Source organism: Mytilus trossulus, chromosome 5 (genome assembly GCF_036588685.1).
Source record: "Mytilus trossulus isolate FHL-02 chromosome 5, PNRI_Mtr1.1.1.hap1, whole genome shotgun sequence".
NCBI lineage: Eukaryota > Metazoa > Mollusca > Bivalvia > Mytilida > Mytilidae > Mytilus > Mytilus trossulus.
In genome coordinates, this window is record NC_086377.1 from 62,599,376 (window position 1) to 62,622,930 (window position 23,555).

At 32.4% G+C, this 23,555-nt stretch overlaps 1 protein-coding gene across 1 annotated transcript in view; it reads left to right on the plus strand.

Moving 5' to 3' along the window:
- Positions 1-23,555, plus strand: part of LOC134718168 (MYCBP-associated protein-like) — a 47,990-nt gene that overhangs the window by 13,752 nt on the left and 10,683 nt on the right. The window contains exons 8-16 of the mRNA XM_063580657.1: positions 3,529-3,601; positions 4,977-5,059; positions 5,690-5,802; positions 8,840-8,982; positions 10,781-10,967; positions 17,473-17,545; positions 18,688-18,875; positions 20,151-20,294; positions 22,946-23,062. Coding sequence (XP_063436727.1) covers positions 3,529-3,601; positions 4,977-5,059; positions 5,690-5,802; positions 8,840-8,982; positions 10,781-10,967; positions 17,473-17,545; positions 18,688-18,875; positions 20,151-20,294; positions 22,946-23,062 — 1,121 coding nt within the window. The remainder of the gene's footprint in view (positions 1-3,528; positions 3,602-4,976; positions 5,060-5,689; positions 5,803-8,839; positions 8,983-10,780; positions 10,968-17,472; positions 17,546-18,687; positions 18,876-20,150; positions 20,295-22,945; positions 23,063-23,555) is intronic.

Genomic DNA, 23,555 nt, shown 5'->3' on the forward strand with positions numbered 1-23,555 from the left:
TTTTAGTGTAAATATTGTTCTCTAAGTGCTTAGCTTATATATATCTATGTAAACCGAACAATGTAAATAAATTCTTATAAAATACAGCAAATGTATTTCTTTGTCCTTATGAACCATAAAATATGAATAATTTGAAAGGGATCATATTGATCCTATATACATGTAGATGAAGGAATTACTACTAGTTAGCTACCAATATCAAGATAATACAAATGTATTGTCTTTGTTTTCTTTTTGTTTCAACAAACATATAAGCATAGGTCAAGCAAAACATATTGTACTTCCTGTACTACTAAAATAAACAATTCAAAAATAATTAAATCTTATGTTTTCTTTCTTTCTTTTTTTTTTTTTTTTTTCTGTAAAGAAAGTGTAAATATTAGAAGCCTTCAGCACCTCATCGAATCTTTCGACATCAAGTTATCATTAATTCTGAACAAAAATTTAAACAGTACCTTTCAAAATTTGATAATCTGTACATGATAAATACAAAACAATAAATTGTTACAAAGCAAATTTAATTTTCAGAGTTATTCATGTTGTTTATGATTTTGCAAAAATATCTAATTAAAAGACAATTTTCTTAATAGTTGTTTCATCAGTATTTCCATGTTGTCATTTTCATGATTCACATTGTTTCTCTCCTCTGATTGGTACGGGTAGTTTTGATCCGTTTGAATGTGTCTATTTTGGTATTCCCTCTCATTTGGGTATCTTTGATATTCTTGTCTCAGATGTTCCCTCTCATTTTGGTAACTTGGGTATTCCCTCCCATTTTGATATTGGTTATCATTATAGTTTGCATATTGGTGTCCATTAGAGTATGACTGATGACGGTTTTGTATTCCATATTGGTGATTATATCCTCGGTTGTACTGGACTCTTTCTCTCCTTTGTTGATTGTTCCCGGAACTGATTCCTAATATTGGGTTCAAAATTTCCTTTAAATTTCTGACATACGTAGGGACCCCCTTTTCCAATGACAGATGTATTCCATCCCTGAAGTCATTTCGTGTCATGTTTTTCTGTCTAATTATTGTAAATCCATATTCTTCAGTGTGATTTTCAAGGATTTTATTAAAGTCTAGCCTTTTTTCATCAAATTTTCGTGTTTCTGTTCTATTTTGGTAGAATCTAGGCAAAATTTCTCCTACAAAGATGTTGCAGTCAGGGGGCATACTCTCTTTTGTTTCTTTCAATAATTCAATAAAAGGAGGAATAACTTGGTCTATACTGTCCTCAAAATCTAAATCATTAGAACCCACTTGTATAACAACATTGTTGATAGGCGTTTTGTTGCTTTGTGATTGAATAAAGCTTCTAGCCCCTTTTATTGTTTTTTCTTTCAGTGTATTAATTTTAACTTGTTTATTTCTGTATATTTTTCTTGGCTCTAGATCTTTTACCACTGATGTTCCTATAATCAACACGTCTATATTTCTTTGTGGTTCGTTTGATTTTGATGAATTCAATCTGTTGATATTTTCAATCCTCTCAATTTTATGTTCTGACAGTTCATTTTTTTCTTTTGTTTTAGATTTATCACTTTTTTCCAATTTATCAATTATTTCTTTTAAGCATGTTTCATCAATTTTTTCAGTTGAATGTAGAATTTTGGCTGTATTTTTATCCTGTGTGGTCAATATTGTTTCACACTTTTCTTTGATACATTTTTGAGTTTCCACGGTAATATTGTCAACAGCTTTAGAAATATTTTTTTCTGTAAGTTTTCTTGTTTCTTTGTGTTCCTTTTCAACTTTTTCAGAAATTATAATCATTTCAGATTTAATTCCTTTTGTTATTGTTGACATTTCTGTAATTTTATGACACATGTTGTTATTAGACATTTCTAGAGATATCAATTTATTCGCAAGTTCATTTACTTTGTCAATTGTTTGAAATTTTTCAATAAAGAGCAGTTCCATTTTATGTAATGTTTCTTTGATTTTATCAATATCTTTTTTACATTCACAATTTCTTTGGTCATGAGTTGATTCGTCTTCCTTACTGTTTGTATCATTTGGGATACATGTATAATTACTTCTAGTAATGTGTTCATCCTCTACTTCACTGTTCTTTTCTGTGTTGTCAGTATCTTTATCATGAACATCAAGTAAAGTTTTGGGATTTGTTTCCTCAAAGTCCTCATTGTCATCACTACTATGATTGGTAACTGATATTTCTGTTTCTGAGTTTTTATTATCAATAATTGTAAAGTTCGGGGGCCTCATGTTTTTGATTTTCCCATCTAGAATTTTTGGATTATCTCCCTTTAAACACATGTTAATCATTTTCTTCATGTTATCGAATTCCCGTTTAATCCAACCTTGGCACTGAATTCCTTGAACTAAACATTTGTACGTAGTGTAAAACAGTGTAATGGTTAAAAGTTTATTCCCTTTGTAATGGATTTGAACCACCGACTTGAAGAGATTTGGGTCCAAAATCTTCTCCGAGAACGGTTTGCTTTCATCGTTCAACGTGAGAAGTCTTGATTTTTTTATCATAATCAGACCATACAATATTAGTTTGAGGGTCTTTACCTGCATCAGTGAAATAACGTATTAATAAAGTTCTTCTCCAATACCCGACTGACTTTTATTAAGCTCAAAGGTAATCTGGCGTTGATCTCTTTTTTGTTGGATACCGGTGTCGTCTGCCATGTTATTAATTTGGTTCATGTAAATGACTTTTTTACAATTATTAACGAAAGTTCTTGTGATATGTAGTTAGAATTTGTGATTGGTTTGTTTTATAACAAGCTTATTAAGTCTTAAACAGCTTGGAATCCACCAGAATTCAACTTTTTTCACCTGCCTGATTTAGCGTGTCCACTCACTGTGGCGGTCATTTAAAATCTTTATACTGCAATCTAAAACAACATTTTTAATTGATTTAAATATTAGGGAAAATCCCCTTTAACAAGGCCTCATATCATGCTCGCGGAGAAATATATAACACAATGAAATGTACATATTTACCTGTTGAAACTCACAATCGATGGTGAACGAAATCGTTTGAGTATGGACTTAAATATCAACCATAAGCATGAAACATAATGAGACATAGGTTGCAAACAAAAAATATTAACAAATGAAATATGTTTTTTTTTAATAATTGCAAAAGAAACAAGGTTGAGTCGATCCTGGAATCGTTGTATGCATTGGAAAAGAGAACAGGTTGAAGAGGTCGTATGAATAATTAACTATTATTTCGGCATTTTCTATTTAAATATTCATGAGGAAAAGTGATATCGGGTCATTGACTGTATATGACAAAGAAATATACAGTCAACGCATTTTGACTGCTCAAATAGAACGGGTGCAGTATAAATATAAGTAGATGTGGTATCAGTGCCAACGAGACAACTCTATCTAAGTCCCAATTTGTAAAAGTAAACCATTATTTGTCAAAGTACAGCCTTTTACTGTATGTTTTTAGATTATTTTTTGTAAATTAAAATAATTCTTGACCATCATGTCCATCAACCAACACATGTTTGATTCCATAATGATTTTTTTTTCTCAGGTGAAAAACGTGTGAATTCTCAGTTTTGGAAACAGCACTCAAAATGTGGACATGATGATGAAACAGCAATATGGTAAATTTATAATAGGATTAAACACATTTTTTAGAGGTTATTGATGTGTAAACCAGGGCGATTAAATCCCAAACTGAATAAAAGTCAATCTGAAGGACTTTTATGTCAAGTTTGTGAGTAAGAGACCCATGACGTAAATTCAACAAATTCTTCATGAAATTTTGCGGAATTTTATTTAAATCGATTTTTTTTATATTTTTCGAAGCTTTTGTGCATTTATTATTTTTGTTTGTTTGTTATATATATATATATTAAAATAGAAACAACTGTTATGCAATTATTGTATAATCTCAATATGCGGAAAATCCCAGTATTCCTGCAAAAATGTTTATCGCGCATGAATAGATTACTAAAGTAGTTTCGGAAACATGGTTTATCGAAGTGTAAACCAAGAAAAAAATTCTAATTGACCAATCCAATTCAAGTATTTATAGATATGCAAATCATATAAGAATTATTAAAGAATTAAATTGATTTCATTTTACTTTAGTCAGATTGTAGAATTGTTAAAAAAACTTCATTATTTAGTACTTCTTCATTACAATGAAAACTGAGCCTCCTCCTGGGGTTAATTATAATATGATTACTTGGCCATTCTGTGAAGAATAATGAACCAACAGGTTGTTATGCCTCAACTACAATAGTAGAGGGACATTATGTTTTCTGGTCTGTGCCTCCGTCCGTTCGTTCGTCCAATAGTGCGTCCTGCTCCAGGTTAAAGTTTTTGGTCAAGGTAGTTTTTGATGAAGCTGAAGTCCAATCAATTTGAAACTTAGTACACTTGTTGCTTATGATATGATCTTTCTTATTATTGAAAAAGCCAAATTAGACTTTTGACCCCAATTTCACGGTCCACTAAACATAGAAAATGAAAGTGGGAGTTTCAGGTTAAAGTTTTTGGTCGAGGTAGTTTTTGATGAAGTTGAAGACCTAACAACTTGAAACTAAGTACACATGTTCCATATGGTATGATCTTTCTAATTTTAATGCCAAATTAGATTTTCTACCCAATTTCACGGTCCATTGAACATGGAAAATGATAGTGTGAGTGGGGCATCCGTGTACTTAGGACACATTCTTGTTATTTTAGAACTGTTAATGAAGGCGGTCTCACTGGGGTTTAAGCATGACTCAGGATTGCCGATTTTTTGTACGCATGACACGTGAAAACGAGAACTGAGGTCTTGTGGGACCCTGGAAATGACAAATAAATGAGAATTGCTTACGTATATAGTGTAAGTGGGATATGGGAATCTGACAAAACAGTAAGCAGGATCCGGGATTGGAACCCCCAATGAGACCCCCAATAAATGCTTCAGAGATGTCTAAAGAAGATTGATCTTTTTATGTTGTTTTTTTATGTAACCATTTTTAGGACAACATTAAAACAAAGTGAAACAGGGGATTGCTGTCCAAAAGAATTTAGACAAGTTCCAGACCAGATCAATGTGGAAAAAGGTAAGACCACGATCTGATTCTTCTAGATCATATACTTCTGTTAAGGTGGTACCTAACTCAACAGGAAGATAACTCTGTAAAATCAGCTAATCGTTTTAATTACACTGAACTATTAAGCTTCTCAATGATCATGATGATCAAAATTAAGTGTTTTTCAAACTGCTATATATCCAACCAAATTTTTCTGACAAAACGGTTGGTTCAAGTTTTTTGAAATTTTTATATTTTTGTCGAAGGGTCAAGGTAAATATTTTGTCAAAATTTTATGAAAATTAAACGAGCCAAATTAATTTTAGTCAAAGTGTTAGGTACCACCTTAAACGTTTTCTTTTATTATGGACAAACACACAACTTTGAAATTATGAGACAACCTTCAATAATGAACAAAACCCATTCCAAATAGTCAACTTTAAATTGGCCAGTTATGGAAGAATGGGAAACAATCAAAAGTTAATCAGAAACAATGGTTTGATAACAAACAAAAAAAATGATAGACAGAACAAATTTAGAAGTATAGCAAGTGGGGTATAACTATTTCTATAAATAAACTTAAACCCTCTTTTTTGAACTCAATCAGTGAAGCATGTCTTTGTGTATTTTGTTTACAATCTTGATAATTTGACACTTTAGACAAAGGAAAGATAATTCTAGAAAGATCATACAAGCCGTATTACACAGACTATCTTAACCAACAGAGGGAAAATGTCAAAGATGTGATCCACATACTGAATCCACACCATCCTGTAAGTATTCAAGGGGTTATCTCAAAATATTTTTAAAAACATCTTTTAAGACCAAGATTCATGAAAATCGTTTATACATGTAGGTAAATTTAAACTTTTTAAAGTTAGTTATTTTTTTATGTGATTACAAATTAGCAATGCCAATGGTATTAAGTTTGTTTTTATTTTGGTGTTATAAAACTAAAATTACCCATAGTTCTTAGATTGAGAAATGGTTAATTTTAGAAATGAGTAATATTGTTAATCAATATGAGAACCATACGAATTCTGAATCATCTGTTGAAAGCCTACAAAGGGATTTTAAAATATAAGGTTAGGATAATTTTACAAGCAAACTTAAGATGTGTCATAGATTTTTTGCTCATAAATATGCCATTTAGATGCAATTTTTCCAGATATTTTCTTTTCTCTAAAGCATTAAATGGAAAACTGGTATAATAGATTTGTGTTTTTCACTCTAAGCAAATTATATAAGATATTCTTGAAGGTTTCCTGCAGGATATTTGGATTTAGAAGGCTATAAAAGATAGATATATTTAAAATATGTTTAATAAAGGGAGATAACTTATCTATATCTTAAAATATGTTGTTTAATAAAAGGAGATAACTTATCTATATTTTAAAATATGTTGTTGAATAAAGGGAGATAACTTATCTATGTATTAAAATATGTTGTTTAATAAAGGGAGATAACTTATCTATATTTTAAAATATGTTGTTTAATAAAGGGAGATAACTTATCTATATTTTAAAATATGTTGTTTAATAAAGGGAGATAACTTATCTATATTTTAAAATATGTTGTTTAATAAAGGGAGATAACTTATTTAATTTTAAAATATGTTGTTTGATAAAGGGAGATAACTTATCTATATTTTAAAAGTATGTTGTTTAATAAAGGGAGATAACTTATCTATATTTTAGTATTACAAAGGTGAGTATAGCATTTCTATGTTGCACTAATTGTAGTATTAGGCCAAATAAAAAAAAATGTGTTTGTTTAGGGTTTCCTCTTTAACCATTATTTAGTATTCCATATATTGTAAATTCAGAAATTATTGCAAGGTTTTTATAAATGCGAATAATGCGACTGCATGTCAGAGTATCACAATAATAAGAACTTCTATCTAATATATATATTTCTATTCACCTTCTCCTGAAATAGCAAAAAGTAAATTCCACATTTTGAAAAAATTACAATACTATAAAATGCATGCAATCATTTCTGAATTTACTGTATTCACTAAAAAAAATTCACAAGCACTTCAGTTGATGTAAGGGCTGTTCCAGAAATATTCTCATGTGCGTCTTTTTAGTCTTCCATCCACCCAACATTTAAAATTTTCATTTTACTTATAGTTCATAGAAATTCTTAGAAAATGTGAACACCCACAATTCATTATTTTGAGTGCCCCCCCCCCCCCCCCCCCCATCCCCCTATCATGATTTATTTTGGAACACTCCTAAAGGCTATGAGTTTTCTATCAAAATCATACCTGCCAACTATCACTATTTTCGGGTGATTTCCCCCATGGAGGCTCCCAAATTGAAATTTTGAAAGAACAATTTTGTCCACAAATTAAACAAAACAATTTGTTTTACAATGACTTTAGGCTTATAAAAGTATGAAAAAGCCATATGTAAACACCCACAATTCATTATTTTTGAGTGCCCCCCCCTCCTTATCATGATTAATTTTGGAAAACTCCTGAAGTCTATGAATGCATGTATTCTATCAAAATATAAGATTTTTTTCTAATGATGAACTTTTGATGAACTATAAGTATAAAACTGCAATTGGCCATATTGAAAGCATGAATTTTTCAGCATGCAATGAACAAAATTTATTTTGAACTAATACTGATAGCCTTATATACATGTTTTCATTGGTACAGCACACAATCATGTACACACATGTATGGCATTATATATCTGCTTTACATTATATCTGTGTGTTTGTTTCATCTATAAACTGTGACTTTTACATTTCTGTGGAATTGGATTTTGATTTGCTCTAACGAAATATTCATTTTTTTTTCTGATTTGTTTTTATAAATATTTGTTGTACTTTTTATTTTGTAAGTAAGTGTTATATTAAGGTGGTACTCAACACTTTCACTTAAATTAATTTGGCTTGTTTAATTTTCATAAAATTTTGTCAAAGTATTTACTTTGACCCTTTAACAAAAATATTTAAATTTCAAAATTTTTGAATCAACTGTTTTGTCAGTAAAATTACACTGGTTATAAAAGTTTGACAAACCAATTTTTATCATTGAGAAGCTTAAAATTCTTTTTACATTACAACGTAATTAAAACGTTAAGCTGACTTTACAGAGTTATCTGTCTGTAGTGTTTAAGGTACCACCTTAAAACTGCACTGAATTTACAATGCTTGTTTAAAAAAACATTAGTTTATTTACTGTTGCGTACCCTGAAAAGTACCAACCTAGTTGTCTTCATTTTGTATTAATGATCCATGACTTTTTTAAAAGTGTTTGTCAAAGTTGTTCCAATAGACTTAATACAGAATTTATTAAAGCTACAAAATCAAATGTGTTTAATACTTAAAATACAATTTTTTTCAGTTCATGAGAATGAGCATCTATGGAAATAAATGAGTTCTTAGTATAAATCAAAATTGTGTTTCTCTCTTCATGACCTATTAGAAATGTTTAGCCAGTTAAACCACAATAATTTGTAATCTTTTCCTGTAGTGCAAATGAGAAATTTGTAGATGTAAATACCGTATAGCGGGTTATTTTCGTGGGGTGTAAATTTTCGCTTATTTTCACGGATAGAGTAAAATCGTCAAAATAAAGTCTGCCAATTTAAAAGTGTACATGCAAAGGTAATGTTAAAAATGTTGAATCCGCCAAAATAATAACCGCCAAAATTTTTCGTATACCTTATTCAATGAAAATCGCGAAATTTTACACCCGGGAAAATAACCCGCTATACGGTATATTTAGACCAGACAGTCGCTACTTCTATAATCTATAAAAAATATTAATATTCTCTCATTAAAATATTTTAGGATCTTGCTGATCTTATGGTTAAAGGTAAAGGTCAAAGCCAAAAACCTACAGCGCCATCTATTCAAGAAGAGACAGGTCAAGGACGCATAACTCTTCATCGTACAGTTTCTATGACAGAGTTCAGTAATCTTGATCATAAGAGGTATTTATACATAACAACACAAATAATGCACCAGATCTTAACATATATAGAAGTTTCACAATTTCTTGTTTTTGTTTCAAACTTGTAGAAATTTAGTATACTGTAAGCAAAACTTTCTAAATAATGTAGATTTAGAGAGAAATTTCATTTCAAGTCTGGACAAAGAACATCCACAAATTTGAATCTTAGTACAAATGTTCAATTTGATGTCAGGGCCTCGGTGGCCAAGTGGTCTAAGTAGTTATAACTGTAATCACTAGCCAGTAAACACTGAGGTTGGGAGTTTGAACCCGGTTCTTGCAGGTGCATTGGACTCCAATCTTAATTGACTAGGAATGTCAGTTTTCCTATCGAAGGTCAGTGGTTTTCTTTGGGCACTCTAACTTCCTCACCCAATAAAAATTGGCTGCCACGAAATAGTCTAAATGTGGTGCTTAAAAGTTGTGTTAAAACACAAAAAAATCAAAAACAAATCAATTTGATGTGAAATTTAAAAATATGATGGCTTTAGGTTTTGTTCTTAAGAATTTGATGTTCACTGAAAAAGGAAATTTAGTATTGCCATCATACATGTGAACCTCCTGACGGGAGTACAAAACTCCCGTTTTCATGGGTTCCCTCCCATCCTCCTGTCAAAGAAGAAAAACTCCTGTGCCATTTTTACTTTTTTGTTTACAAAATTTATAATTGAGATCGTAAAAATCCGAGATTTGTTAAGTCGTAAAAACACGAGGTTTATCGAACGTATCCAGTGTAACACGATTATGCAACATGTGGAGATTATAATCCTTGCTAAAGGCTTATTAACAAGTGATAATAGTTTGATTGAACAATCATAAGGTGTTAGATCATCAATTACTCTATGTGGCTTCTGTTTATGGCACACGCCAAGGATGATTAAAGGTAAAAAGCGATAAATACTGGCAGTGATAGAAAATTAAATGTTGTTGTCTAAACATTTACTGGAAGTTTTTTGATGCCAAGAATAATGTTTATTGTATATGAAAATACTGGAAAAAGGAATGCTTGCAGCTCAATGTGAGCTGTTTGCTACACAAGCTAACTGAAAAATTATATAAGCAAAATGATGATTTTGTACAGTAACACCATTATGTGTTCTGCATGTTCTAAATGCCAAAACGACAGAAATATTTGACAAAGTTCAACTATGCCTGGAAAGCTGATTTCAAATGGTGCCAACCCAGTTCCAAGGGCCAAGACCAGGCATACTGCACTGTAAAATAGACAGTGCTTTAACTTATTTATTGTGAACAATGTTTAAACAATGTCAGACAATGATCAGTTTTCTGTCATCATATTAATGCTTTTAACCATGCATACCCATTGTTATTGTTTGTTAATTTATTATTTATTTATTATGTAATAAATGTATAGCATATATCTCTATTATATCTCTAGCCATTGCCAATAAAGAACAAATAAAAAAGATCATCATCAGCAATCAACAATGTGAAACAAAAGAAAAACAGATTCTTCTCAATTATTCCTTTATATATGCAGACTTTAACTTATGCCATTCACAAGGAAGATTGAAGAAAAAAACCACAAAAAACACAAAAAAAAACAGCTTTTTACATCATATGGTTAGTTTTACGTTGAAAAATATGTCGATAAAAAAACCTCCTGATCTGAGGTCCAAACTCCTGACCAAAATTTCCAAATCTCCTGATCTGAATTTTACAGTCCATCACATGTATGTGCCATTGTGATAAGGTTGTCATATTAAAATGGTTTCTTTTCTTGTTATTTGTAATAATGAAAATATTATTTCTTCCAGTGAAAATGATAGCTTCAAAGGACCAGCATTAGCCATCGGTCAGCAAATATTGACCTGGAAAAAACTTCCAGGGGAAAACCCTTTACAACCATTGACCTTGACCTTTAGATCAGGACTAGGTCAGATTCAAATAAAGAAAATACAAATGAAGAATTGTGGAAGTACACTTGTGCGTTATTATTGGGAGGTAAGGATTAGTCAATATATATGTAGCTGTATTTGACCTTTGATCTAGATAAAATAACAATAGCAATGTGAGAACAAATGAGAAAAATCTTTGTTAACCAGTGGTTTCCCCAATAATTGTACCAATAGTAAGCTTAAGTTTTCTTCTGTTAGTAGCTCTTACTTGACCGAGAACAAACTGTCCTACCATAGCACTGGTGTCAACGTGAGGATCGTAACTGCAGTTAGGATCATCCCAATATGGCAGACACAAATATAGGGAAATTTTATAAGGCTGATTTCTCCACTTTCACAGCTTATTTTCAGATTTGTATTATGTCAGGAAACATCTTTATAGGTATTGCCATTGAAATATTTTCCGAACAAGATAGAAAAGCAACAAGAAGAATGAAAATTGAGATACAAAAAATCACGATGATGATCGTAACTTTTATTTATTTTTATCAACTTTTACTTAAGATAATCGTAACTGTCTGTTCCAACGAAGCATTTTCTGGTAAATTAGAACAAATAAAGCTGTCTTAAGTACGCGAAAAAAATGTACGTTATCATATGATAATAATGAGGAATGATCACTGAGGGAAGGGTATCGTCCTATTGGTACGTGCACATGCAAATGGTTATGACTTCGCAGGATTTCGTATTTATTTTTATCTAGTTCAATATTGAAATGCATTGTCATCCTGTATTTAGCTCACCTGGCCCACAGGGCCAAGTGAGCTTTTCTCATCACTTTGCATCCATCGTCCGGCGTTTACAAAAATCTTCTCCTCTGAAACTACTGGGCCAAATTAAACCAAACTTGGCCACAATCATCATTGGGGTATCTAGTTTAAAAATTGTGTGGCGTGACCTACCAAACCAACCAAGATGGCCGCCATGGCTACAAATAGAACATAGGGGTGAAATGCAGATCTTGGCTTATAACTCAAAAACCAAAGCATTTAGAGCAAATCTGACATGGGGTAAAATTGTTTATCAGGTCAAGATCTATCTGCCCTGAAATTTTCAGATGAATCAGAGAACCAGTTGTTGGGTTGCTGTTCCCTGAATTGGTAATTTTAAGGAAATTTTGCTGTTTTTATACGACCGCAAAATTTGAATTTTTTTTCGTTGTATATTGCTATCACGTTGGCGTCGTCGTCGTCGTCCGAATACTTTTAGTTTTCGCACTCTAACTTTAGTACAAGTGAATAGAAATCAATGAAATATGAACACAAGGTTTATAACTACAAAAGGAAGGTTGGTATAGATTTTGGGAGTTTTTGTCCCAACATTTTAGGAATAAGGGGCCAAAAAGGGCCCAAATAAGCATTTTCTTGGTTTTCGCACTATAACTTTAGTTTAAGTTAATAGAAATCTATGAAATTTTGACACAAGGTTTATGACCACAAAAGAAAGGTTGGGATTGATTTGTAGGAGTTTTGGTTTCAACACTTTAGGAATTAGGGGCCAAAAAGGGACCCAAATAAGCATTTTTTTTGGTTTTCGCACCATAACGTTAGTATAAGTAAATAGAAATCTATGAAATTTAAACACAAGGTTTATGACCATAAAAGGAAGGTTGGTATTGATTTTGGGAGTTTTGGTCCCAACAGTTTAGGAATAAGGGGCCCAAAGGGTCCAAAATTTAACTTTGTTTGATTTCATCCAAATTGAATAATTGGGGTTCTTTGATATGCCGAATCTAACTGTGTATGTAGATTCTTAACTTTTGGTCCCATTTTCAAATTGGTCTACATTAAGGTCCAAAGGGTCCAAAATTAAACTTAGTTTGATTTTAACAAAAATTGAAATCTTGGGGTTCTTTGATATGCTGAATCTAAACATGTACTTAGATTTTTGATTATGGGCCCAGTTTTCAAGTTGGTCCAAATCAGGATCTAAAATTATTATATTAAGTATTGTGCAATAGCAAGAAATATCTAATTGCACAATATTGTGAAATAGCCATTTTTTAGCTCACCTGGCCCGAAGGGCCAAGTGAGCTTTTGCCATCACTTGGCGTCCGTCGTCTGTCGTCGTCATGTCGTCGTAAACTATTTCAAGAATCTTCTCCTCTGAAACTACTGGGGCAAATACTTCCAAACTTTAACTGAATGTTCCTTAGGGTATCTAGTTTATAAATTGTATCCGAAGTTTTGATCTATCAACAAACATGGTCGCCATTGCTAAAAATAGAACATAGGGGTCAAATGCAGTTTTTGGCTTATAACTCAAAAACCAAAGCATTTAGAGCAAATCTGACAAGGGATTATATTGTTTATCAGGTCAAGATCTATCTGCCCTGAAATTTTCAGATGAATCAGACAACCCGTTGTTGGGTTGCTGCCCCTGAATTGGTAATTTTAAGGAAATTTTGCTGTTTTTTGGTTATTATCTTGAATATTATTATAGATAGAGATAAACTGTAAACAGCAATAATGTTCAGCAAAGTAAGATTCACAAATAAGTCAACATGACCGAAATGGTCAGGAGTTATTGCCCTTTATAGTCAATTTTTAACCATTTTTCGTAAATCTTAGTAATCTTTTACAAAATTCTTCTCCTCTGAAACTACTGGGCCAAATACTTCCAAACTTTAACTGAATGTTTCTTAGGGTATCTAGTTTATAAATTGTATCCATCACAGGGGTTAAAAAATCCACTAGCCCGACGCCCGGGACTAGATCATTTACGCCTTGGGCAATTAAAATGTGTAATTCGATATGCCCGACGGACTAGTAACAAAAAATTCTTGACGTTTCCAAAATAGAAGTGAAAAATCCCTTCATCACTATTCTATGTTAGCCATTTTGAATCAATTAAGTCATCCAGGATTCCAAGAATTTGAACTGGTTTGTACAGGTCCTGTTGTACATATTTTTAAAAAATAGAACAAATAACTCTGGCATGTCTGGGTGGCCTGGTATCATGTGTTGATTGCAATTCTCGTACTTTAAATATCGATTTCTCATACCATGGCTTGGGGTATTGTACAATTTAATTTGCTTATCGTGCCGGGATTTTCAATTAACGGTATTTGGGGGTATGATGTATTGATTGGTATTGACCTGTCTTGTTGCACAGCTCTTGAGCACGAAACCATGCAACAAAATATTTCTTTATATTTTAGTACGGGAACCGCAGGAAATTTGTCAGTTTCAAAACGAAAAACAGTAGATGAAGGGAGTAACAAGGCTGAAAATTCATCCCCCAAAAATGCAAAATACGACAGGGAAAAGCCGCAGAAAAATAATAATAGTGTCCAGGACAGCAGGGCTGCCAAGTCTTTAGCGCGAGACTCACACATGTTCATGCTTATTTGGCGGCATTTTCCTTTAATCTATTGTTTTTTCTCTTTGATCTTTACGATTTGGCCAAAAAATCATGCATTTACTTCCTGAAAAGTTGGCAGAACTGGGACACAATGATTCCCCTGGCAAGGTTGGCTGTTGCTGATGAAAAAAACAGACAATGCTCTGTGAATGTTGCCGTTAGTTGCCCCAAGCACGCCTATAAATAGTCTGCTTTGAATGTGGGAACAACTTAGTTAGGTTAAGCACCAAAAGAATAAATAACAGATCAACAAAAAATATTAAATACAGTGTATAATGTCTCCTTCAAAACAAAGAACACCCACTTTGTATTATGCAGCAAACTCTTGATTTTTAAGGCATACTAGGGCTAGCTGGTCAGTTTTGATGGACTAGCAGTTCTTCCAACAGGGCTAGTAAAATTCTGCTGCCAATAAGTCCTGGGCTAGTTAGCTGTAACAAAATTTTTTAACCCCTGTATCAACAAACATGGTGGCCATTGCTAAAAATAGAACATAGGGGTCAAATGCAGTTTTTGGCTTATAACTCAAAAACCAAAGCATTTAGAGCAAATCTGACAAGGGATTATATTGTTTATCAGGTCAAGATCTATCTGCCCTGAAATTTTCAGATGAATCAGACAACCTGTTGTTGGGTTGCTGCCCCTGAATTGGTAATTTTAAGGAAATTTTGCTGTTTTTTGGTTATTATCTTGAATATTATTATAGATAGAGATAAACTGTAAACAGCAATAATGTTCAGCAAAGTAAGATTCACAAATAAGTCAACATGACCGAAATGGTCAGTTGAACCCTTTAGGAGTTATTGCCCTTTATAGTCAATTTTTAACCATTTTTCGTAAATCTTAGTAATCTTTTACAAAAATCTTCTTCTCTGAAACTACTGGGCCAAATACTTCCAAACTTAAACAGGATGTTCCTTAGGGTATCTAGTTTATAAATTGTATCCGAAGTTATGATCTATCAACAAACATCGTCGCCATTGCTAAAAATAGAACATAGGGGTCAAATGGAGTTTTTGGCTTAAACTCAAAAAACCAAAGCATTTAGAACAAATCTGACACTGGGTTATATTGTTTATCAGGTCAAGATCTATCTGCCCTGAAATTTTCAGATGAATCAGACAACCCGTTGTTGGGTTGCTGCCCCTGAATTGGTAATTTTAAGGAAATTTTGCTGTTTTTTAGTTATTATCTTGAATATTATTATAGATAGAGATAAACTGTAAACAGCAATAATGTTCAGCAAAGTAAGATTTACAAATAAGTCAACATGACCGAAATGGTCAGTTGACCCCTTTAGGAGTTATTGCCCTTTATAGTAAATTTTTAACCATTTTTCGTAAATCTTAGTAATCTTTTACAAAAATCTTCTCCTCTGAAACTACTGGGCCAAATACTTCCAAACTTTAACTGAATGTTCCTTAGGGTTTCTAGTTTATAAATTGTATCTGAAGTTTTGATCTATCAACAAACATGGTGGCCATTGCTAAAAATAGAACATAGGGGTCAAATGCAGTTTTTGGCTTATAACTCAAAAACCAAAGCATTTAGAGCAAATCTGACATGGGGTTATATCGTTTATCAGGTCAAGATCTATCTGCCCTGAAATTTTCAGATGAATCAGACAACCTGTTGTTGGGTTGCTGCCCCTGAATTGATAATTTTACGGAAATTTTGCTGTTTTTGTTTATTATCTTGAATATTATTATAGATAGAGATAAACTGTAAACAGCAATAATGTTCAGCAGAGTAAGATCTTCAAATAAGTCAATTTGACCAAAATTGTCAATTGTCCCCTTAAAGAGTTATTGCCCTTTAAAGACTTTTTTCACAATTTGTTCATCATGTTGACTTACTTTAAAAAATCTTCTCCTTTGAAACTGCTGTATCAATTTCAGCCAAACTTAGGCTAAATGAGTTTCAGAGTATCTAGTATAAATTTTATATTTTATTTCCTTGTATTTCAAGAAACATAGCTCCTATGGCTAAAATAGAACATAGGAGAAAATGATTATTTTTTTTGGCTTTTGAAGAAAATAGGACGATCCAAAGAACATTTAAATAAATTGAAAAGCCAAAATAATCATTGATGAGAGATTTAACCAAAAGAATTAAGGTGAGCTATTCAGGCTCTTGAGAGCCTCTTGTTTTTAATTAGAGTTATCTTTCTTTGTCCAGAATAGTAAGCAAGAAATATCTAATTGCACAATATTGTGCAATAGCAAGAATTATTTTTAATTGGAGTTGTCTTTCTTTGTCCAGAATCAACTTAAATCTTTGTTATATACAATATACAATGCATATTCACTTTTTACTACCAACTGATAAATTAAAATAATCTTTACCATTCAGTGATAACAAGCAGTTTTTTTACATCTTAATATTTTATGATGTATTTAAATGAGTAGTTATTGTTGCAAACTCCATTAGAAATTTTAATTGAGATTAGTTTTGGAATAAGGGAAAGGGGGATGTGATTAAAAAAATTGGGTTCAATTTTTCTCATTTGAAATTTCATAAATAAAAAGAAAATTTCTTCAAACATTTTTTTGAGAGGATTAATATCCAACAGCATAGTGAATTGCTCTAAGAGAAAACAAAAATTTTAAGTTCATTAGAACACATTCATTCTGTGTCAGAAACCTATGCTGTGTCAACTATTTAATCACAATCCAAATTTAGAGCTGAATCCAGCTTGAATGTTGTGTCCATACTTGCCCCAACCGTTCAGGGTTCAACCTCTGCGGTCGTATAAAGCTACGCCCTGCGGAGCATCTGGTTGGTTATTATCTTGAATATTATTATAGATAGAGATAAACTGTAAACAGCAATAATGCTTCATTGATTCCCTATACAATCAACCCACAAAAAGGTGATGCGAGCACCTTGACCCTCCCTCTGAGTCCGCCTCTGTAGTCTACCAATGTTTAATCGTCATAGTTTGATTAAGAAGACAAGGCAACAATTTAAAACCGATAGAAAGTCATCAAAATAATGTAACTTCATGCCTTCCTTTACTTTAAAGTTTTGGACTGTATTCTTAAACTGTATCATGAGAATGATATTTATATCAACTTCATATCAACGTTAATCCATTTTGAATGTTAACTTAATTACTCAAAAGAAAAAAATATTGAGGACATTTTGCATATAAGTCTAATATTGATATGTTTTACTTTGATTTACAGAAAGTTCCAGTAGAGAATCCATTTGGATTTGTGAAGCGAAGACTTCAGCAGTATTATTTCTTCACAGAAGATGGTAAGTGTCATATATCAGAAATAAACTTAGGAAAGGTAAAAATCATTTTTATACCATCTCATTTAGATATAGGAAGATGTGGTGTGAGTGCCAATGAGACAACTCTCCATCCAAATAACAATTTAAAAAAATAGTAAACCATTATAGATTATAAGTAAAAATATAAGTAAAAATCACATTTGATATTTTGGTGTCATGATTTCTTTGCAGCTTGCCTTAAATCACAATAATAGATACACTCAATAAATGTTTTATAATAAATAAGAAATGAGAATGTATCTAATAGACAACAACCTACCTAAAGACCAAAAAACCAGCACAAGGCCAACAAAGGTTCCTAATGCTTTCTGCTTTATGATCTGATTGTGTTTTGATGAAATTTTTTACTCATTAAATAGTGTCACTTTTAGGAAATTGGGTCCTCAATGCTCTTCAACTTCGAGCGTCACTGATGAGTCTTTTGTAGACCAAACGGCATCTGGTGTTTATAAAAAATTTAGTCCTGGTATCTATGATGAGTTTATTTAATCATTACAACAAAACCCAATGATCATGAAAACATCTACAGAGCAAACCCAGATCTTTGTAATCAAAGTGCAGACATAAGATCTTGATTTTAATCAGATTGCAATTTATCATGCTTCAGGACCTTTTTTTTTTATTTGCAATTTTTTTCTCAAACTTAAGTCATATTAAATGACAGAGCTGTAGACAATTTCATTTACATTTGTCATTTAAATAATATAAGTTATATGGTTTGCTACTGACCCCCTATGGACTCATAGAGGGTTAGTAAAATCCATAGGGGGTGAGGCCGGAGGCCAAATCCCCTATAAATTTTCTTCACCCTCTATGCATCCATAGGGGGTCAGTAGTTAAATGTAAAATGAATTTATCGGACGCTGGACTTTTCTGCTGCGTTTTGTTGGAAAAAAAACAATGAAACACAATAACATTAATAGAAGACGTCACCATTAACGCGTCATGAACCCCCTATGAAACTTATTAACCCCATACCGGCTCATAGGGGGTCACCACATGACAGCGTTTAACCAATCACAACGTGATAATTTATCTGTGGTCCGATAATGTATAATATTAATACAAATATTAACATACATGTACTCTTTTTCTTGTTTTAGGTATTTTACCACCAGGGGGAGATATACAGCTTCCCGTCTTGTTCAAGTCAGATTTTCCTGGAAACTTCAAAGAAAGATGGAAGTTGAAGACTCGTCCTGTTCTTTGTGGTGGAGCAGATATCTTCATCAACTTTAGAGGCATAGCTTGTGAGCCTATGATACATCTGGATGGTGTTGCAGAGATTGAGGTAAAATAAAGAAGTTTTGACGGAACTGCTTTCCTTCCGTAGTAGATACTTTATAGTCAGCTGAAACAGATTGAGCTAAGGAAACCCACCGTGCAAGAATCTCATGGGTAGTGAAGTTCATTAACCTCCTTCCCCTGTCAATTTAAGGCAGAATATATTTAGCTCAGTTGGTTAATCATTGCTTTAGTTGTAACATAGAGGAACTGGGTTTGAGTCCAAGAGAAGTCAAAGAAAATTTTGTATGTTGAATCATGCTCTGCAGTTACAGAATATTTATTATGTCTGTTCTACAATAAGAGTTTGGTACTGTGTTTTGAGGTTGCAGTCTTGTAATTGACTGCTCCATAGGCTTACATGCTATACAGCTGATCTTTGAAAATAAAAAAATAAAAAATGCTACATAGAAAAAAAATTTCATGTTCATATCATGTATGTACTAATGGAAATTGTGAAAAAAGGGGGTCTTGCCACGAAGAATAAAAAGTTACGCAATCCTGAAGTCAAAACATTTTTTTTCTACTTTCTGTTTGCTATTTTTACTAGGCCGCACCACTTTCCTGGATTGATATCCCCAAAAGATGCCAGATTTTTTTAAAAGTCTATATATATGTTTCAATTCAGCATAAACCTATAATCAAACAGAAAAAATTGAGTTCAGAAAAAAATTCAGAAAAAAATGTACTATTTTGTTTCCCTCCATGTTTTGACATGCACCGGAAATTGGAGTTGTAATACAAGATTGGTACCATGATAACTTTGCTATAATTGAGGTATAGTTAGGGAGTCTTAGTTATTGATTGATCTTTTTCTGTTTTGTATGCTGAGACTGAGGTAAAGTGAGAGATATTTTTAATATATATATGAAAGAAATTCTTGCGGTTTTTATGTTGGAATTGAGGTACATATGGGGAGTTTTTGTTTATGACCTAACTTGTGATTTTATGCTGAGATTGAGGTACAGTTAGGAAGATTTTTTTGAAAGAGCTCTTTCTATACCCCATCTACGATAGAAGTAGGGTATTGTGTTTTGTGATCTGTAGGTCTGTCCTAGTCTCAGTATGTCAGTATTTTTTTAAGATTGTGATTAAGTAAAGCCTAGGGAATCAATTATGTTAAGTAAATGATTTTAGTAGGCAGTTATACACTTATCTATTTAAAGTATACATTCATAACATTTTATTTCTATTTTCAGTGTTATTTTTTTTAAGATCCAATAGCCAATAATTTGTTATTTCTATAAATATGATTAAACTAATATTTGTTATTTTTTTTCAGAAAAATTTGATGCAGAGAGAAAAGACAAATATAATTAACTCCTCCATACAAACAATCACATCAAGCATCAAGACCCCTGAAAGGTTATCACCCATAATAACCTATTTGACCCCAGAAGAAGAGTTTAGCCAGTCGTATCCAGGGGTAAGTATGGGAAGTAGATGAAAAAAATATTTAAGTTTTCTTGCCAAATGATTGTAGAATGGTTTGCCTATTTTTGTTTATGTAATATTGTGTCTATACCATGTCTCATTCTAAAGTTAAAATTTTACTACAGTCGACTCTCGTTATCTCTTAGTCATGCCAGACCAGAGAAATATTTAGAGATACCTGTAGTTCAAATCAAACAAAAACCAGAAGGTTGACATACCAAGGGACACAACTCTTGTCTGTCATAACTGTTTTATATGTCCTCTCCTTAAGGAGAGGTCCCTATTTAGTATTGTAATTCTGGCCTCCCCCTTTTTACCCACATATTTTGTGTGTATTGTTCTTAAACCTAATAAGGTGGAATAATTGCTAGTGAGATTTAATAACATGTATTTTAGTTCATATGACTTGAGGATTGTACAATAATTGATTGTTTTGGGTGGTAAAAATATTGTGTCTAGTTCGTACAACGTTGTTTTGGTAGCCGGGGCAGAACGGAAGTTTATCTGTACTTCCCACAAGAGCTTGAAATCGGTCTTTTATATAATTCTGGGGGGATAAACAGTTTGTTGGACAATTATAGCATTGATAAGTATAATAATATTAAGTCCTTTATTTTGTAAGGATAAGGATTTACTTGCAGTGACAACTTGCCAATTGGTCACCGTAGTGTTGATATCGATATTTTGGTTGTTAATTTAGAATAATAACCTTTGTGGTTCAAGTATTATGTTATCCAATAGGTGTAGATATCACCAAGAGTATTAAACATGTTGGTTCTAGTTATTATTCCGATGGAAAACATCTTTATTCTGTGAAAACATCGTGTGTTTACATTCTCAGTTGTTCTGAAGGGAATTTTCCTAATCAGAAACATGGCTGCTGATTGGTCGTTCGTTAGTAAGAACGTTAGTGATTGGCTGATATTGGTATAAAACTAAAATCAGTAACAAAGGGAGGCAGTCACTAGATAGATTGTTAAGTAGAGCGGTAAATTCAAAAGTATAAAAAGAATGTCCGAAAACACAGTAGATTTAGGAAAAGTTAGTAAATACTAAATTGCACCCATTATAGACTTATTGTCATTTATTATATATATATAAATATTTAGTACCCTTATTGGTGCAAATATTTATTGGTGCAAACTTTAGGTGCCAAATCGGGAGCAAATCCTTGGTGCAAATATTTATTGGTGCAAACTTTAGGTGCCAAATCGGGAGCAAATCCTTGGTGCAAATATTTATTGGTGCAAACTTTAGGTGCCAAATCGGGAGCAAATCCTTGGTGCAAATATTTATTGGTGCAAACTTTAGGTGCCAAATCGGGAGCAAATCCTTGGTGCAAATATTTATTGGTGCAATTGATGGTTTAGGTGAAATTCCTGGGTGTAAATATATTGCTTGGAGCAAATAATGTTTTAGGTGAAAATCCTTGGTGTAAATATTGCTTGGTGCAAATAAATATATAGTTTTGTGCAACTTGTTTTGTTAGGTGAAATTCCTAGGTGACAAACTTTAAGAAAGTCAAGTATTTAATATTTATTACGGAAGCTTTATGGTAGGAACGATTTTGTGATTACCTATAAAGAATTGTTGATTGTTGATTGTATTTATTATGTCTTAAGGAATTGAGACTTATTATAAACTGTGGGTTAGTGAATCTGGTTGATTTACTTTAATGTGATCGAGTTTAGCGCTACACATTGGTAGTTTAATAATATTTAGATAGTGACAGAGTAAAGTCTCTGTTTAGGTTAATTATAGATAAGACCAACCATACTAGGAACCGGACTAGGCCAGGAACAGAGCTGTACCACTACCAGTCCAGCATTTTTATAAATAATAATAAAGCATCTAAACTGTTCTATTTCATGTATTTTATTTCACGAATATTTAGTAAATATACAGTAATAACAAAACAAATATAAAATCAATATCGGTAGAGTGTTTTGGTCGACGGTAAACCAACTAGACGTCGACCCTAATATTTTATCCTAATATACATACACACAATAAAAAGATCCCTTTACTTTATGTTCATTGTGTTCTCTGGTGTCCGACTCTAGCTCCCGAGAGGCAGTGTTACAGTATAACCCACTTCCATCTACATTACAAAATTGGTTTCATTTTTTTTTAACTTTAGATTGCATCAACCAAATGTTATTAGACTTTAACAATGCTTATTACCATAAAATATATATATGAGTTAACTCACTGTTCTTGTTATAATAAGTGAAAAACTATTGTGTGTTTGACAGCTTTTCTACCACAGACCTAAATGCAAATTATAGGAATTATATGATATCTAAGTTATATTCTTTTATATATACATACAATAGTGCATCACCTTGTGTAAGTTCACTCACAGTTCTAGTTATAATTAGTTAATGAACTATAGTTTGTTTCAGCTTTTCTACCGCAGTGGTAAACTTCTAGAGATGGAGTTGTTGTATGATACAAGGGGAGATAATCTAAGTTCACTCACAGTTCAAGTTAAAATTAGTAAATGAACTATAGTTTGTTTCAGCTTTTCTACCACAGTGGTAAACTTCTAGAGATGGAGTTGTTGTATGATACAAGGGGAGATAATCTAAGTTCACTCACAGTTCTAGTTATAATTAGTTAATGAACTATTATATGTTTCAGCTTTTCTACCACAGTGGTAAACTACAAGAGATGGAGGTGTTATATGATTCTGTATGTAACAGCGATCTGATATCAATAAAACCAGAGGAATCTTTTACAGTTCACAATATGACACAGGTAGAGTTTTGGATTAGGGCTATATCAAAATTAAATATACCAGTATGGGGTTTAGGGATAGAAAATACTTTTTTTTTATTAACACCAACACATATTTTTATACCCCCGCTTTAAAAAAGTATACTGTTTTACCTCTGTCTGTCCATCAGTCCGTCCGTCAGTCCGTCCGTCCGTCCGTCCATCAGTCCGTCCATCAGTCCGTCCGTCAGTCAGTCCGTCCCATGAAACTTTCGTCACATTTTTCTCAGGAACTACAATACAAGGATTTCTGAAATTTGGTTTCAGGGTTTATCTAAGTCAGCTATACCGTGTGATGCGTTTTCAGATTGATCACTTGACAACTTCCTGTTTACCGAACACTTGTATGATTTTACACATGATAGCCAAGTTGAATGAAAATTTTCGTCACATTTTTCTCAGGAACTACAATACAAGGATTTCTGAAATTTGGTTTCAGGGTTTATCTAAGTCAGCTATACCGTGTGATGCGTTT